Source organism: Prinia subflava, chromosome 9, assembly GCF_021018805.1.
Source record: "Prinia subflava isolate CZ2003 ecotype Zambia chromosome 9, Cam_Psub_1.2, whole genome shotgun sequence".
NCBI classification, from domain to species: domain Eukaryota; kingdom Metazoa; phylum Chordata; class Aves; order Passeriformes; family Cisticolidae; genus Prinia; species Prinia subflava.
In genome coordinates, this window is record NC_086255.1 from 2,077,708 (window position 1) to 2,095,980 (window position 18,273).

Sequence of the window (18,273 nt, forward strand, 5' to 3'; positions counted from 1 at the left end):
ATCTCTTCATGAAACAGAGCTGGACTCCCACAGATCTTCACAGGACGCGTTCCTGGAGTTACAAAAACTGGGACAAAACTTTAGGGATCTCTCCAATTCCTACAAAAGCCATGGGATCCACTCCTCAGGGAGAGATCTGCCCACCTGGGACCAGGATCCCTTCTCTGTGTCCAGACCAGCTCCAGTGAGGCACCTGGGAAAGTGGGAATGAGAGGAGGAGACAATTCCTGATAGTTTTGGCTGGATGACAAGCTCCAGTTCTGGAGGGAACTGAGCCATTTAATCTGAGCTGAGTTAGACTTGAACTAGGGCCAAACCCAAAAGTGACAGATCAGAGTGAGAAAAACCCCAAACAGCTTCTGAGAACCAGAAGAATATTCCTGTGGATCCCTTATTTCCCAGCCATGGCATCGGCATTGCTGCTTGCACTGGGGAGACAGTTTTGATCTTAGGGGAGATGGTAAAATTTTGCTTTCCTCTGGGATTTCAGGGCAAAAGTTTTAGGAGTGTCATGATTGGGAAACAGTTAAAAAACCCACAAAAAACTCAAACCAACTCCCCCCAGTATATTCCACCTCTCACATCAACCATGTGAAGTTGAAGGGGAAGTCCCAGATTCTGAACCTGGGATGGAGCAACCCTGAGTGCAGGGGCAGACTGGAATTTTCACACTAGAATGAAGTACATAAAAAAAAAAAGTGCATTATAATTCAATAAAAACCCTCTGTGGATATGGGTACAGCACATGATAAAAAACACAGCAAAAAATCCAACATAAATTAAAAAAAAAGTCTTAATCTCACAACACATCTGAAGTTTGGAGGCTTTGGGGGCCTTTTCCAACCTTAACAGTTCCAATCCAACTGCTCTGCTGCAGAAACATCCCCGACTCCTCACACACCACACAAAGGATTTTAAGTCAGGTCTAAAAACTGCTCCTCACAAGTTGGATGCCCAGGCTGAATTTTGTGTTTCTGCATTTAAGAAGCCCCCAGCCTTGAAGACAAATCATCTGTAAAAGGTGCTAAAAATTCTGTCTTCCAAACCACTTCAACTACAGAGGGTGAACCTTAGAAATGAACTTGTAAAACAGCAGCAATTACATCCTTAAAACCAAAAAACCACACAAGCCCCAAATTGTTTACAAGTTTAATGACTTTAAAATCTGTACTTTTCAAGACAAGCTTAATTTTCTTTTTAAAAAAGCTTATCAAAAATTTAGCATAATACTTCTGCTAATACAACTATATTTTTTTCAAAAAAAAGAATATTTACAGAGCTCCCAACGAATAATAAAACTTAAGTAGGAAAACTTCAGCAGAAAATGCTTTAGCTGGCAGTAATATTGCTTCCTGATTGCTGTACTGATCAACAGGAAAAAAAGGAGAAACACTGGTATAAAAAATTTATTTTATGTTTGCAGCTTTGCACAAGCACCCCATGGTTTAGAACCCACCACACATTGGCAAAGCTTCTAAAGAAATATCTACCTTCTATCTGTAAACACATTAAAAAATAGATTTTGTAAAGCAACCATAGAATTATCAAAAATCAGACGTTAAAATCTGAGTGCAAATCAATTCACATTAAAAAAACCTGTAACAGGAATTATTGAATTGATTTAAAAACTGGTTCTGGGACTCTTAAGGCTATTTCCTTGTTCTTGTGCTGGATCTTGTCCTCCTCTCCATCCCTCCAGTGCTCTGAGCTGCCCTTGCATCCTCTTCTCCAACTTTAGTTTTGTTTCTTCTTCCTCTTTGTAGAGACCCATTTTCATCATTCCCTATTTGCAGATGGAAAAATGTCAATTTGTATCATCAAACATTCCCCACAAAATTCCATCTTCACCTACATTGTTTTGAAAGGAAATGTCCCCAATGACAACATTCCAAAGATTACATCTCTGAATTCAACAAACCAGATACCAGCCCCACACTTCTGAACATCCAATATCCTTTAAGTTGGATCCCTGAGGATTCACAGCTATTTCTGAAAGTAGGTTAACATTAATGAGAGCACCAAAACCAATTAGCTGCCATTTTAGCTAAAATTCCTTCCACTGATATGCAAAACTAAATCAGAACCAACACCAAAGTCCTGCAAAAATGAAAACAGAGGAACTTTTATGGCAGGAAATTCCTGGCTGTGGAGCTCTAAAGAGATGCTACCGTTTCTACTTCAAGGCGTTCATTTGATAATATTTTCTAATTGGGAGTTTTCAAGTCAAGCTGAAAATTCCAGGGAATATTTTAGGTGGCAGCAGGAGCAGGGCAGTGACTGTCCCCCTGTACTGAGCACCTCCAGTGCCAGTTTGGGGCCTCAGTTCAGGGGGACATGAAGGGGCTGGAGCGTGCCCAGGGAAGGGAACGGAGCTGGGGAAGGGCTGGAGCGTGGCCAGGGAAGGGAACGGAGCTGGGGAAGGGAACGGAGCTGGGGAAGGGCTGGAGCATGGCCAGGGAAGGGAACGGAGCTGGGGAAGGGCTGGAGCGTGCCCAGGGAAGGGAACGGAGCTGGGGAAGGGCTGGAGCGTGCCCAGGGAAGGGAATGGAGCTGGGGAAGGGCTGGAGCGTGCCCAGGGAAGGGAACGGAGCTGGGGAAGGGCTGGAGCGTGCCCAGGGAAGGGAACGGAGCTGGGGAAGGACTGGAGCGTGCCCAGGGAAGGGAACGGAGCTGGGGAAGGGCTGGAGCGTGCCCAGGGAAGGGAACGGAGCTCGGGAAGGGCTGCAGCCCCAGGAGCAGAGGAAGGAGCTGGGATCTTGGATCTTTTCCAACCTAAACGATCCCACCATTGTGATCTGCATCAGCAGCCCCCAGAGCTCTGCACACGATTGCTGTATCTACACATGACTCAGCCAACCTTAGAGAAGAGAAAGGCAATCCTTGCCTCACCTGATTTTAGCTTTTTGGGTGCCACATCCTCTGCTGGCAGCTGGCATTTCCTCCTGCGAGAGCTGGGGGCTGCCCGTGGAGCAGGGTCACCCTCCTGGCCTTTTCCAGACTGACTCTCTTCAGAACCAGTGGAGGCTCCACTCAAATCCTGAGTTTCCAGAGTGTTGCCATTTTCTGGCAAGTCACTGCTTTTATCGGGAGAAGTAGAAGCTGCCTCTAATTGGAATTCCACCTTCCTCCTGTTATTCCTCAACTGCCTTGTTCTTCCCTGGCGTGGATTATTTTCTGGAGATGTATCTTCACTTTCTCTGAGAATCCTCTTCTGACCTCTGCCTCTGGGCAGGTCGGGTTTTCCCCTGAGGGAAGTGGAAATTGTTTCTTCAGAAGTGGAAGGAGTTGTTTTCTTCCTGCCCACTCTTGACGGATTTTCTCTTGCAGGTGGAGCTCCTTCTGAAAGTTTACTTTGTTCTTCAGGAATTCTGTCTTTACCATCTTCTGGCAAACCTTGAAGTGAGGTGGGACTAAGAGCCAGTGAAGTTGTTGCTTGCCTCGAGCCCCCTTTTACAAGATCCGTATTTTCTTGGGAAGAATTGTCCAAACTGAGTTTAGCTTCCCTATTGTTATTTTTTCTACCACTTTGTTTTGACAGGACCGTGTTTCCCTCAATAGAACTTTTGGCTTCTATGGAGGGGTCAGTTTCCTTCCTCCTGCCTCTCCTCAGTTGGTTTTCTTTCCCAGATGGATCACAAGTTTCTGAGGGAACACTCTGCTCTTCTTTGGGAGCTTCTTCTCCATCACCTGCTGGCAAACCACGTTTGCCCCGAAGGGAGATGGGGTTGGTTGTGTGTGATCCCAGAGCAGTTTCTTTCCTTCTGCCCCTCCCTGCTGGCTTCTCCTCTGCACAGGACACTGCTTCCAAGGGCACACTTTGTTCTTCATGAGCACCCTCATCTCTAGTTTCTGACAAGCCACGTTTTCTCCGGGGAGGAGTTGAACTCCTTGCCTCTGCTGCTGGATCTATCTTTCTCCTTCTGCTCCCTGCTGATGCATTCACTTTTGCCTGTGAAGTTTCATTACCCAGAGCTGGATTTTCACTCTCTCTCTGTGCCACATTTTTAGCCTCACCTTCCAGCAGCCCACGTCTCGTTCTGACAGAAGGAGATCTGGTCTGTGATGCTGCCTCGCGCCTCCTCCCCCGTCTCGGCGGGTTGTCCTCTGCTGAAGAGGGAGCAGCTCCCAAAGCTGATCCTTGCTCTTGTACAACAGCCTCATCTTTCCTGTCATCTGCACTTAATGTTTGTTTCTCCATAAAGGCAGGACTAGCAATTTTTTGTGGGATGGAATCCAGTTGCTTTCTCCTGCCCCTCCTTCCCTGTGAAGGCGGATTTTCAGAATTCTCATGTTGATTATCTTTGTCAGTCATCCCTTCATCACCCTCAGGTAAACTCTTTCCTTCAACTGCTTTGGAACTGCCTTCTTCTAGCTGAAAATTAACTTTTTTACCTCTTCCTCTTCTACACATCACTGCATTTCTTTGTGCTGGATTCCCCTGCAGGATGATTTCAGTTTGCTTTGCTCTAAGTATTCCCCGTTCATTTCTGGTCCTCCTTTGGCTGCCCTGAGCAGGACTGGCACTGTCTGCAGCAGGGGCTGATGTGGCACCTGGGCTGGGCTGCTCCTGCCTGGCTGGGGCTGCACTGACACAAACAGAGCCCACGGAATCCTGGAGAGAAGATTCATCTGTTTCTGACTTCACTTTGGGAGTAACTGGATTTAGGCTGTTCACATTTTCAGTAAATTCATCAGCTTTTTGCTCCAAAGAGTCTTTTTTGCCTCTCCTGTTTCTAGCCCTGTTTGCTTCCATGCTCTGAGCACTGACTGGCATTTTGTTTGTCTCTGCAGAAGGTGACTCTGCCTTTAATCTTAGAGCTGCCTCTGTTGTTTTTTCCTGAGCATTTTCTGTTTCACATCCCTGAGATCCTTTCATCTCATTTTTCACGTGGGATTGTGTTTCAGCATCAGTTTCAGTTGATGTTTCCTCAGTTTTCTGAATGTTTTGTGTGTTTTCAAGTGTGACCCCACGAGTGTCTGCTTTTATTTCAGCTGAGTGCTTTCTGTTTCTAGTACTTCTAAAAGACTTAACTCTTCTCTCTGTTGCCTTCAGTTCAAGTTTAGTGCCATTTTCAGATTCTTGTGCTGTGACAGCCTCAGGAGCTTTGTCACAAGCCTGTTCCTGTCTTTGGGTAGCCTTTGGGGAGGAGTCTTTACGAAGCTTTCTTCCTGTTCCACGAAGGTCTCCAGGAGAAGCTGCCTTGCCTTGCTCATTCCTTGCTCGTCTCCCTCTTTTTGGTGGAATCACTGGTTCTGTGTTCTCCGCTCCTCTGCGCCTCCTCCTCGGTGACAGGAGCACTTCGTCACTGTCCTCTATCCCGCTGTCATTAGCTTTGCTATCAAGATCATTTAAACCTGTTTGCAGCTGACAAATTTCATTCTGAGTGTTTCCAGCTCCTGGCTTTGTGCCTGGATCATCTCCAGTTTCACTGACGCCACAGTCCTGCAAACTCTGTTCGGTATTTGCAGGTGCTTTTTGTGGAACTGAGGAATCTTCAACACAAGACTCGAGGTTTTCACTTGGATGTTCTAACTCCTTCAGCTCCTTCCTTTTACCTCTTCGTGGTCTCTGAGCAGCTCCAGGTGGTTCCACAGATGAAATAACGTTGAGCTCTTCCTGATCAGGGCACTTTGGAACAACTCCTTGCATGCAGCGCTTTGTCCTCCTTCCTCTTCCCTTGTTTTCAGGTGTGGTCACTCCCAGCTCCTCCTGGGTCTCAGGACTCTGCAGTTCCTGTAAACTCACATTTTCACTTGGCTTTGCTGCAGCAGGAGGTGCAGCCCTCCTTGGTCTGCCCCTTCTGGGTCTCTGGGTCGGCTGCTCTTCACCATCAGAGTCCTTCTGTTGAGAATCTTCACCTTGGGAAACTTTTCCTTTCTTTTCTACAACAGGGTAAAGAGCACCAACAAAAATTAGACATTGCTGTGCCTGATCCAAGTATCTGTGCATTTCCATTTTCCTCACAGAAACATCTTGCTCAAACAAATCATACAATAAATAAAGAAATATTTAACCAATTCCTAGATTAAAGGTCAGGCTTCTGACTGAAGTAGTTTAATTTATTTAAATATGTCAAAGGGAAAAAATTATCTTAGCTCAGGAAATAGCTGGGCTCACTGACAGAGGTTTAAGCATGATTTGAACTTCATGGCAACATTTATGCTTTTGTAAATTCATTATTCCTCTAAGCAAAATATTTGTGCTTACCATGTTTCTGACTGGAATTAGAACCAGGAGGTGCAATTTCTTCCTGAGAATCCATAACATTTACTGATCTGACCTAAGAGAATTAAAAATAACCAATAAATGCATGTCTGACAGGACAAGAACTTATGGAGCCAACCAATACCAGTTGAATGTACAGCAATATTTATAAAAATTCTTGTCAAATCCTTTTCTTTACATAATAAAACAATTAGTCTTATGAATACATTTATTTATCTGAAACACACCCATCGACATATGAAATCTGATTCCAAAACAATATTGTGGAGAGGTTGAGAAGTGCCTAAATGAGTGCTCAAAGGGAATTTGTGGTGCTGAAGAGAAATTGAGTGTTCTGTAGTGTTTTATTGCAGTTCTAAGCACTGAGTCCAGGGATACATATGAGAATCAAAATCATCTTTTCAGAAAGTGATTCCGGCAGTGATGGCAGCACGTCTCCACTGAAGATCAAAATGCTTCTCACAACGAAAACCAGCACCAGAACAAACCAGGTTGGGCACTGACATCACCAAGCCTGACCCAATCACTGCAGAACTTCACTTGTCCTACCTTTAATGGTCAGTGTGGAATGGTGAATGAGATGCTGGGAATGTCACTTTTATATTAAGCTGATCACTTTCATATTAAGCCTGTTTCTAATGATACTTAATCTTGAAACCCTCCTTTGTGACAGGTACCTTCAAATAAATGTATTTTAACACACACAAGTGCAGCTGTCCCCAAAAAATGTTGCAAGATACAAGGCCTCATAGTAGTAAGTCTAAATTCATTTCAACCACAGGCTTCAAAGTCTAAAAACATCCCTTCCAAAAGTTAAAGTATTTTACCTTCATTTCCTCTGGGGTACCAAACATTTCAGCAACTCCAACATAGTCCACTTCAGAATCAGCAGATTTCTGCCTGGGTTCTGCCATGAGCCTTTGCAGTCCCACAAAATCCTCAACTGGTTGGTATTTCTGCTTAGGAGACTTCATTAATCTGGTAATTCCAAACATGCTTTCTATGGGCTCAACCTTTTCCTTTGGCGTCCGGAAAATGCGGCTGATCCCCACCATGTCTTCCACGGGCTGGGATTTCAGCTTTGGGGCTGTCTTGGTTGAAGTCACAGCTTTTACTGCTCCCCTGCTCTCTACTGGAGTCTCCAGCAACCTTCTCAAGGCAATTTCATCCATGACTGGCTCCAGCTCTTGCTGTGGGGTCCGCATGAGCTGCTTGATGCCAGACAGGTCCTCCACTGGTTCTGCCTTCCGCCGTGGGGTCCTCATGAGCTGCCTGACACCTGACAAAGCTTCTACAGGCTCCAATTTCTGCTTTGGGGTCTTCAGGAGATGTTTGACACCTGACAAAGCCTCTACAGGCTCCAATTTCTGCTTTGGGGTCCTCAGGAGATGTTTGACGCCTGACAAAGCTTCTACAGGCTCCAATTTCTGCTTTGGGGTCCTCAGGAGATGTTTGACACCTGACAAAGCCTCTACAGGCTCCAATTTCTGCTTTGGGGTCTTCAGGAGATGTTTGACACCTGACAAAGCTTCTACAGGCTCCAATTTCTGCTTTGGGGTCTTCAGGAGATGTTTGACACCTGACAAAGCTTCTACAGGCTCCAATTTCTGCTTTGGGGTCCTCAGGAGATGTTTGACACCTGACAAAGCTTCTACAGGCTCCAATTTCTGCTTTGGGGTCCTCAGGAGATGTCTGACACCTGACAAAGCCTCTACAGGCTCCAATTTCTGCTTTGGGGTCCTCAGGAGATGTTTGACACTTGACAAAGCCTCTACAGGCTCCAATTTCTGCTTTGGGGTCCTCAGGAGATGTTTGACACCTGACAAAGCCTCTCCTGGTTCTGACCTTTGCTCAGGGGTCCTTAAAATCTTCCTTTTGCCTGACATGACCTCAGCTGACTCCAACTTCTGCTTTGGAGTTCTCCTTTTACTTCCTGATTTTACCAGAGATGCTGGTTTTTCTGGAATTATTGCCAAACTATCCACACTATCTTCATGCACAGCTTTTCTTTTTTCAGGAGTTTCTGTGGCTATTTCATCAAACATAGATGGAGATGATTCCTCTCTCAAAAAGCAGAATATGCTTGCACTCTCTTGCTTCTGCTCTGAAGCATCTGAATTATTTAGTGGTGACACCATCATCTCTCCTGAAATAAGCAGTAGATTTATGTCATTTGGAAAATAAATTAAGCAGAAAATCCAAGCATTTTAATTGGTGTATAACAAAAGAAATTCAAGTTCCACTATACTCTTCTAGAAATCAAAATCCAAACATGTGCATTGGGCATTCAGTGTCTGAAACAAATCATCAGCAGCTTGAAGTTCCATACCAAACAGAATGAATAATCAAATATCGTCAGAAATGAATTGGAACTACCTTTTCTTTTAATACGTGATAAATCTCAGTGGTTCCTTTCATGGGTTGCTGGTTGCTTCACCTCAGTTAAGTCCGCCTAGTCTCTAGCCTGAGACTGCTACTAACCCATAATACACTTAAATATTCTTTTTTTTTTTTAAATACCAAACCTACCAGATTCCTCAGGAGTGTGCAAGTCAGAAATGTCCCCTGCAGCCCATGGTGGTGTAAAATCAGCATTCTGAGCAGCAGCCAAAGGAAATGTTCCTCCTCCCTGATTTTCTGGAGTTTGGAACATTTCAGGCACTCCTAGAAATTATATTTGGAGAAATGAGCAGAGGTTTTGACAAAAGTACTGCAGAGCAGGCAGATGAAGCAACAGACTTTAAAATCTGACCTGTGAAGCTTTCATCCATATCCATGTTCAGCTTCAGCTTGGGATTTTTTACCACTCTGGGGACGTGTCCAGCTGACCTGACTGTGGTGGAATAAGCTCTACCCACAACTATGGTCGCAGGTGACTCTGCATGACCTGTGCTGAAGTGATCCTTTATCTTCTTCTCTGGAGTCTGCAGAGGGAAAAGGAAAAAAAAAGAGTTATTAAAGAAAGATTTATGGTGGAAGAGGTGGACAAGCTCCTTCTATAACCATTTCTTCCATAATTTCTTCCATAACCATTTCTTTCACAATTTTTTCCATGGTTAACTGGGAGGTTCCAGAAGACGGGAGGGTGTCCAGTGCCAACGAGGGTTGGAAGGTCCAGCCAGCCTGAGTTTAGGAAAGGCAGGTCCTGCCTGATTTTTATCATCAGAGGTTGGACTCCAGGATCTTGGAGGTCCTTTCCAATCTTAATAATTCTGTGGGGTTTTTTTACCTGTGATTTCTTTTTTCCATTTCCCACATGCTGTGAGGGACATCAATTCCCATTTTACATCACACCAAGAGCTCAGCTTCTTGATCTAAATCCATCCAAGCTGCTTGGTGGTTATACAAGAAAACAAGAGAAAGAAACACAGGAAAGAAAAGGATACCTTTGGTGGGTGGTTTATCCTCTTCAGGGCTCTTCCTTTACGGATACTTTTTCTAGCAGTCTTTGGCTGTGGTCTTGCAACTCCCGATTTTACCACTTCTGCCCAAGATTTGGCAACTAGAAGAAAATGAGAAAGAACCACTTTAACCCTCAGCTGTGTAAATGGAAGTACACAATTATTTCTTTGTGATTCCAATACATTTCCTGCAGTCTGGCAGAGGAAAGTGGTTGTTGTTGTCTGGTAACACTTGAAGTGTTCTCTGAAATATTCTCAATTTGAAAATCCAATGTCAGTTGAAGTTTAAGAGTCCAAGTACCCAGTGTGGCTTTCCACACCAAAACAATGAGCTTCACCCAGTGTCAAACACAGCTCAGACCCTACAACTGAACACTGACCCAATAAATTCCTGCCTCTCTCCTTTGGAAGGAGCTCAGTTTTCCCCACAGAAACTCACCATGAGCCTTTCAGCCTCGTTTATTATAGATGAGCTTTCCTCTGGTGAGATTTAACAAACAGAAGAGAAACTGCTTCTAAGTGAAGTTTCTTTCACCACCATCCGGAGGAATTTCAGTTATTTATCCTGAATTTAGATCTACACAAGACTTCCCATAAATTTTCTTGTATCACCTTCTCCTTGTGACACACTGACAGAATTCCCAAAGCAAGGTTACCTTCATCACAGCATCATTCCCACAGCAGTGGGAGCAGGGAATTACAGCTGTGGAATAAATGAAGCTGGAAGCTGTAGGACACCTGCTTTGTTTACTTCAGGAAAAAAAGCTATCAGAACACAGGGATGATATAAAAGAAATGATTTTTTAAAATAGAGATAAAAAGGGAAGTGCTGTTTCTAAAGAAAAGGATGTTGTTATCCTCTTGTCAGAATTGCTATGTCAGTCTGTAAATAAAAAGAACTTTGGAAAGCTGACATTGCCAGGGTGTGCAGGATGCAGAGAAAAATGCCAAGCATCCAGGAAATTATCTGAAAATGTACAGGAAACAGTTTTATTTGGGATCTGAAAGTTTTAAGAGCTGTGATGTTCTTTTCACATTACAGAAGGAATTGATGCAGTGATATTAAAAAGCACATTACAAAGAGGTGGTGAGAGATGGAATGCTGCTGATATTTGTCAAGAGCACTGCTGCCATTAAAATGGACAGAATAATAAAGTAATAAAAATTCCTGGGTGAATGGGGAATTTGAGTTTGTCACACTGATTTAACTGATGAAAACAGGTGACAAACACACCCTACTTCATAGTTTATTCAAAAGTCAAAACTTGAAGAACCAAAACTGCCCTATTCCAGTTTCCAGTGCTGTCAAAACTATTTCAAATCAATGCTCAATACTGGGAATTTAGAAGATTTGAAAGTAACACCCAGTTATGATCCTATTTTTTATTTCTATCGGTATGTACCACTTGGAGTGGTTAAATACAGCCCAGTTCCTGGACAGTTTGTGAACATTGTATAAAAATAAGACACAAAATAACCAAAGTGAACCTACATTGCTACAAAATGTTAAGTTTTTGAAAACAAAAGGGTTTAGTTTAACACTACCTGAACGTGACAGATTTTAACACTCAGGACTCTAACCTTACAAAAAGAATGTTCATTTTACCATTTTTAACTTCTGAACATTAATATTTGTCTTTAAATGAGTTTATAGATGGTTTAATAAATCTGCTTCATGAATGAGAAAATGCAACACTGTGCAGTTCCAAGAAGCCCAGCAGATTTTACAAGATTCCCCAATTATTTGGTGGCCTCTGTATAACAAAAGAGGCCTTTTCCAGTTCATTTTAAAGCATGAAAGTGAATAGAAAAATTAACTGTTGGAACCAACCTAATAAATTGGCACTGGAGGCACCACTTCTCCTCTTGGCACTGATAACAGCCATGGCCCCACCTCTGCTCTTCACGGCCCTCAAACCCAGCTGGGCACCCCTGGCTGCCCTGGCAGGTGTCACTGTCACCAAGGCTGTGGCATCTTGGGCAGCAGGAGATTCTGGTGTTTTCCCCTGGGCATCACTTGTCCCCTCTGGAGCCGTGTCTGCTGTGGCAGCATCTGTCTCCTCTGCAATGGGGAATGGTGTGGGGGGCCTGGAGATGGAGAAACGCCCCCTCCTGAACGGGGCTGGAGAGCCTGCAGGGGTTTGGGCTGCTGCCTGCCCTGAGACAGGGGAGGAGGCACCTGGGGAATTCTTGGGTGACCTTTTTTCTTCCTGGTAAAACAAAAAAAAAAAAAATACACATTAGTGAATGGAGTACATTTCCTTCTTTTTCATGAAGTGATCTGTCCAGGCAAACCCTGCCTGAGAGATGGATTTTCCTTTTTCAGGAACGACACAGGAAATGATTCCTAAACTGTTGATCAAGTCTGGGCTAAGTTTGGCAGGAGGCTCTACCTTAATTTTGAACCTCACACTTTCCCATTCTTACCCTTCATCCATCCCCAGCCACCAATTAAATCATTTTATGTCAACTTCAGTTTCAGACTGATCGACTTTCAATTTTCAGCCTGACTTTTCCTTGTGTGTTTTACCCACCCAGTAAGTAGCAGAGTGACCTTGCCAATTAACTTTGCTGTACTTCCACTTTCTAATTAACCTGCATTTGCTGATGATTCCCAGAAAACTCGTGAGTGACACCAGCATGCATCACACAAGGCTTACTACTAATTTTCAATTAATAAATAATAAATAATAAATACATATATAATAGAATTTATAAAGTTTGATCACAGTAATGGACTCAGCAATTTGATTACTCTTAACTCTTACCTGATTTATCAAGTGCTTCAAGCTCTGAGCCTTCTTGAGCACAGCCCGAGGAGAGCTTCCATTGGGCAAACTCCTTCTGGCAGGGAGAGCTCCTCTCTTCAGGGGAGAGTTGGGAGGCAAACTCTTATCAAAGAGTTCTGGACTCAGGTGACCACCAAAAGACACTCTCTTCCTTTTGCCCAGAGTCTGAGGGAGCATTTCACCACTTTTCCTCTTCGGAGAGATTCTTTTTGTCTTGCCTGAAAAGAACAATTGGAACGATTTTTAGATATCCAAGAATCCGAGGCAGCATTTCAACCTTTCCTTGGGCATTTCAAAGTTGGAAACAAACCCAAAGGGAAATAGATTTTTCTATTTATAACTGAAAATATTACAATAACAATTTTTTATTATCTTAAAGGGAAACAGATTAAATCCAGGATACTTTATACATATTGTGTATTGTTAAGGTCAAATGTAACTCCATGATAAATATTTTACAATTAGTGTCAGTAACTAGTTCCACATTTTAACCAAGAAGGAGAATTCTCATAGAAGTGCTACAGAATTTGTGTAGCAGAGGATGCAATGTATTTACCTGAGTCTTCTCCATGCAAGAGGCCCAAAGTTTTGGTTTCTGAGGCAGGCTCAGTGTCCCTCAGCTCAGCAGCACTTCCAGATCTTCTCTTGGCCGATGGTCTTGCAGCACTGGCATCTTCCAACTCCTGGTTTTGGTGACAGCTGTCCGTGGCCAGCTCTGCTGGAGTTCCACTGGCCTTTCTGCCTGAACTGTGATGTTCCTGAGCAGTGTTTGCCTCCAGTGCTGTTTCAGCCAGCACTCCAGAGGTCCTTGGCCTTCCCCTCTTCCTTCCAGGTGTCTGACCAGCAGGAGATGCCAACATCCCTTCCGAAGCCAGCGCCTCTGAATGGGCACTTTTGTTCAAGAGTTCTTTACTTTCCCTGCTGTTTCTTCTGGGACTCTTGGAATTAGAGGGAGAGGCAGGGCTTTCACAATGTCCCATCTTTGAGTTATCCAGGTTTGCCTGATCCTGGATTTCCTTCAGCACTTCTTGGACAGGTTTTCCTGGTGTTTGTTGTTTGCTGTTCTGTCTTTGCTTTAAGCATTTGTCATCTGGCAAAGGCAGTTCTGTGGTATCGATTCTGCACGCTGGATCCTCCCCTGGAGCTGCAGCTGGGGTTTCTGGAAGTGACTTCAGTTTGAGTGACCCACGCTGTGGGGTCCTCGGAGTATGGGGATTTCCAGGATTCCTTCCAGTGGTTTCCTTGGGAGGTGACACGAGAAGAGAGCGAGGGCTCTTCCTCCTGGGCGTGGGTGTGCTCAGTGCACGCTGGCCTCCCTCGGCAGCACTGGGGGTGCTGGGGCTGCACACTGTCCCCTGAACTGGACAGCCCAGCCTTTCTATGGAGCACTGCTCCAGCAGGAACAGGGAATCCCTGTGGCTCTCCTTGCTGGGTTTGGGTGTACCTGCAGTGCCTTTGGATCTGCCTGGTGTCCTCAATTCCTTAGGATCCTGCAATGGACCCTGACTGGCATCTCCTGACCCCTCCTTTGCAGTGGGAGTTTGAGGACTCCTGGCAAAACTGCTCCTGGGAGTTCTCCCTGCAGCTGCTGACAGCTGGTTAAACCCTGGGCTGTCTCTGTCACATCTCACAATTATACACTCCTCAAGATTTCCCTGCACCCTGCCTGTCTCCTTTCCTTCAGCTGGGCTGCCCAGATCAAAAGGAACACTCGGGGCTGGAATGGGAGCACCTGGTTCTGGCAGGACACTCCCAGGGTCTCCTTTTGCAGCCTGCCGAGAGGGAGATCCCCTGGGCAGAGGTTTTTCCACTTTCAGCTCGTTTTTCAGATTTTCATAGAGCTTACTAAAGGGAGACATTTCATTTTGCTTTTTAAGAACATGATGTATTCTCTGTGAAGATTTGGGTGTTTGGAGTTTGATGGGAAAAGCTCCAGGAAGATTTTTCCCTGGAGTTTGTTTATTTTTATTGGCATTCTTTTCTTCACACTCAGCATTATCTACAGAGAAAGCAAAGCAAAACAAAAATAGAGATGCAGAGTTACTTCAAAATTGCAGAACTACAAATAAAAGTTCCATAAATACAGATTAGAAAATCCTTATTTTTCCTCCCAAGAGGGAAAATCAGCAAAGATCTTCCTGGTCAGCCAGGATCTACTGAAATGGAACACTTGGAAGAAACTGGGGCTTTTCTGCATTGGAACAAAACTCTACCAGAAATGACAATAAAGAGCTGCTCTGGAAATCAGGATTATCTAAGACAAGAAGGATGGGCAGGTGAAGTCCTGGCCTTTAACTACTCTATGGGCTGTAATTACCCAGATCAGCAGCTCTGGGTTTTTCTGGTTCTACAGGAAACAGTCCCTGTAAACCCTTATTTCAATATATACCATGTACCACCAAAATGATACTTATTTCAATTTTTAATTAGGAAAGAATGCATGAGCTAATGCAATATTTGCTCTAAAAAGGTGTAGCTGTAGGTCAGCAGAGCAGGTCGAGTTAAACTTTAATGTCAAAGGTGAATTCACAACATTTAAACATGATGGGACAATCACTGACACAACAAGGTGTACTCACATTGGAAAGTCTTTACATTTTTTCCACTCTTTTAACTTTGTTTTAATTCTAATGCTAATAATAAATGCATTTAAGGGGACAAAAGCAAACAAAGCCCTCATGAAACAGGTACCGACCTGAAGCATCAAGACTTTTAACTCCTGAAGTTTGTTTGTGTAATAATTCCACTTCTGCCACCTGCTGAACATGAAGAACCTGTAAATTTGTACAACATTACAGCAGAGCAACAGATACTTCACACTTCAACTCTCAATTATACATTGAAAAAACCTAGTTATAAGAGAATATGCATTGTCCCTAAACAAGCTTTAAAATATTCAAATTAAACCCTTGAACTTTTAAATATTTAACATTGGCCAATACATTTGAGGCCCCAGAGAGATGATGTTTATCTTGTTTTATCATTTAAATTCTGAGCTGTCAAGGCAGCTGTAAAATAAGAATAGAAACACTTGAACCTTCCCTTCTTACTAAACCTAGTGGAAGATTCATAGCTCTGTCTGTTTTAGTAACATTATGAATTATTAATTATCTATTAACAAAATCTGAAACATTTTTGACTAAAATTTAGACTAAAAATTACTAAATTTTTAGAAGTATTTATCTGAAAGAGTTAATTTGTATTTTCAGACAGGAAGGCAGTTTAGGGCTGAAAAGTGACTTTTAATAAGAAAACAGAACAAGGAAATAGAAAACTGTGTCATTAGTACCAATAAAGCTGTAAAGAGAAAGCCCACAGCCACAGAATTACCTGCAGAGTTTCATCTTTTGGAGACCTGGAACGCCTCTTTTTCGGAGTTGATTGCAGAGGATATTCAAACCTGAAAGAAATTTTTTAAAATACCATTTTTATCATATAATTGATGACTAAATTCCTATTATTAAGAGGAATGACCTAGGAATAGCTGTCCCTCCCAACAATGCACACATCTCCATTTGAAAGGCTTTAGCAACTCAAAACCACTTTAAATTTCCCTGTAAAACTGACAACTCTTGAACCGAAATCAGAACAATCTCTCAAAACAATTCTATCTTCATTGATTTAATGTAATGTAAGTGATAAAAAGATAACTTTAAGCAATCCTGCCTTCTGATGAAGGGAAACATGAACTAAACTTCATCAATTTGCACTCAGAATCAAACAGTTCAGGGTCTGGCCCCACCTGAAGGAGCGGTCGATGATGGTTAACACATCTCCGTGCTTCAGGGAAACGGGCTGCTCCAGGCAAGCCCCGTTCAGCTGCGTGGGGTTCACCGTGCTCAGGTTGGTCAGGACTGCCTAAAAAGCAAACAGAAACCTGAGTGTCCTGCTGAGATCACCGAGGCCATGCCCATCCCAGTGAGACCCCAGCGTTTCACCTCCTTGTTCTCGTTGATCTCGATTTTGCAGTGCTCGTTGGACACCCAGGGCAGCCGCATGCGGATGTCGCATTCTGTTTTCCTGGGGGGAAAACACAGGTTCAGTTTCACACAAAACACAGGAAATCTGCTGGAATTAGGGCATTCCCCAGAATTTTAGTTAGTAGTGGTATGGCAACATGGTATCTCTAACTTGAAGAAAATTAACTATCTAAGTCTTGAAGAAAATTAACTATCTAAGTCTTCTTTAACTGGCAAAAAATAGCAGCTCACACTTCTCCAGCATCAAAGAACTGAGATCAGAAAAACAGTGAAATAGCCAAACTGAAGAAAGCAGATCACAACAAGCTGAGACATGGCTACAGCACAGCTGGTGCTGAGGGATTACTTGCTTCAAGAGTTTCCTGAGACTTGTGGAATATTTTCAGACAAAATCAGCTGTCAAAGTCATTCTCAGGCTTACATTTCTGATCTGAGACCCTCGGTCCCACCTGCAGAACCACTTCTACCTTCTGAAAAGTTATTAGTGAGTTAAAACATGTTTATAAAGGTACAGACTTCTCCTTTCTATCCTTTTCTTAAGCTAATCTCTAATGCTTTCAGTTTGCTGTTGGTCTTATCACTTTCATTCCCTTCCCCTGATTTCCTGTGGCCAAAAAATTAATCAATCAATAAAAGTAGTTCTGGCAGGGAAAGGACAAAAAGTAGTAATAAAACGAAGTTCAACTTTCTACTCTTGCATTAACCTTACTCCACTATCACCTTCCCTCCTCTGCACATGATCCCTAAATAAACAATTGTTCATGTAAATAAGCATTACAAGACATGATCTGCAGGAAAACATTCATGATTTCAATGCATGTGGGCAAATTCTCACCTTCCAAATAAACACGAAGTTGAGGTGAGTGGAAAAACAATTCCATCGGTCCCATTCCTTTTAATGACAACGATTTTCCCGTAGCGTGGCATCTTCGAATGTAGGAGCCTTACCTATAAAAAACACCCAAATTATTCATGCTCATGATGATTTATGTGTCAATGAGAGTAAATTGATGTAAATTTTAATGTTTTATTTTGATCCAGAGATGAGATATTTTCCAATGGACAGCAGAAGAATCTGAGTGATGTTTATATGAGTTTCCCCGTGTAAAAAACTGGGCATATGTTTATATAAACTGTCAGACTAATTTCGGTATTCAGGAGGTCTTTGTTACCCATCAGAACCTTGGAATGGTTCCAAGATTTTGTCCCATAAACAACTTAAAAACTCCCTCTTCTTCACCTGAATTTAAATCTTTCCATCTCTTACCCAAATGGAAATTCTCAGATTGGAATTTAAAACCGAGACCAACTGATTGTCGTTCTAACCTCCTGGAAAAGGAGGGGATGGTGGGAACATCACCAGGAGCAGCGGCAGGAACAGCTGGGAAGGGGCTGCGAATTGGGCAGATCACGGCAGGAGGAGGAACAGCTCTGAACTGGCACAAAAACCCCAAACGCACAGCGCAAGCAGGTACACTTCTATACATTTTCATATAATGCACTATTTAATGTGTAAATACGATTGCCAAAAGCGATCCTCAAAGAAGCATCCTTATTAACACTCTATTTGAAAGCAGCAAGGTAAAACAAAGGAGTTAAATGCAGTTAAAAGAGCCCCTCATAGAATTTTTTGGTGGGTAAAGCACTTGTTGACAACAAGACACAACTTGGCGGAGAGCCCAGCAGTCCCTTGGGCTTTTAGGAACACAAACACTCGGTGTCCTGCACCGAGAGCACCCTGTCCACGGCAGCCACCAGCTCCTACAAGCCAAAAAAGCCACAGGAGCTGCGGAAGCCGAAATTTATAAGCCCGGGCTTCAGGCGGTCACAGCCACCGGCGGGGACAGGCCAGGTAAACACCGGGGAGAAGGGGGCAT

At 43.4% G+C, this 18,273-nt stretch overlaps 1 protein-coding gene across 3 annotated transcripts; it reads right to left on the bottom strand.

Annotated features, from left to right (window-relative positions):
• Window positions 1-1,160: 1,160 nt before the first annotated feature.
• MKI67 (marker of proliferation Ki-67) lies at window positions 1,161-17,339 on the bottom strand. Of its 3 annotated transcripts, XM_063405097.1 has the most exons (15): window positions 17,232-17,339; window positions 16,355-16,436; window positions 16,159-16,274; window positions 15,747-15,816; window positions 15,112-15,190; window positions 12,973-14,415; window positions 12,396-12,634; window positions 11,459-11,837; window positions 9,613-9,728; window positions 8,979-9,150; window positions 8,756-8,890; window positions 7,054-8,372; window positions 6,209-6,281; window positions 2,890-5,883; window positions 1,161-1,783 (listed from the first exon to the last, which is right to left on the bottom strand). In XM_063405097.1, the coding sequence occupies exons 1-15, from the start codon at window positions 17,321-17,323 to the stop codon at window positions 1,650-1,652; spliced, it is 7,443 nt and encodes a 2,480-aa protein (XP_063261167.1). In that variant the 5' UTR covers window positions 17,324-17,339; the 3' UTR covers window positions 1,161-1,649. The 3 variants fall into 3 exon arrangements, 2 of the variants coding, with proteins under 2 accessions (XP_063261167.1, XP_063261168.1); XR_010081274.1 differs by lacking the exons at window positions 1,161-1,783; window positions 2,890-5,883; window positions 6,209-6,281 and having other exon boundaries at window positions 8,361-8,372; window positions 8,756-9,150; XM_063405098.1 differs by lacking the exons at window positions 1,161-1,783; window positions 2,890-5,883; window positions 6,209-6,281; window positions 7,054-8,372 and having other exon boundaries at window positions 8,692-8,890.
• Between the last annotated feature and the right edge of the window lie 934 nt (window positions 17,340-18,273).

Excerpts from the sequence above, each read along its gene's own strand:
- MKI67 (XM_063405097.1), bottom strand. The coding sequence starts at position 17,323 with ATGCCACGCTACGGGAAAATCGTTGTCATTAAAAGGAATGGGACCGAT. Across the intron at positions 15,191-15,746 it reads CAAAAGATGAAACTCTGCAG|GTTCTTCATGTTCAGCAGGT; the intron begins GTAATTCTGTGG and ends ACAAATTTACAG. Across the intron at positions 9,151-9,612 it reads GGATAAACCACCCACCAAAG|ACTCCAGAGAAGAAGATAAA; the intron begins GTATCCTTTTCT and ends TTCCCTCTGCAG.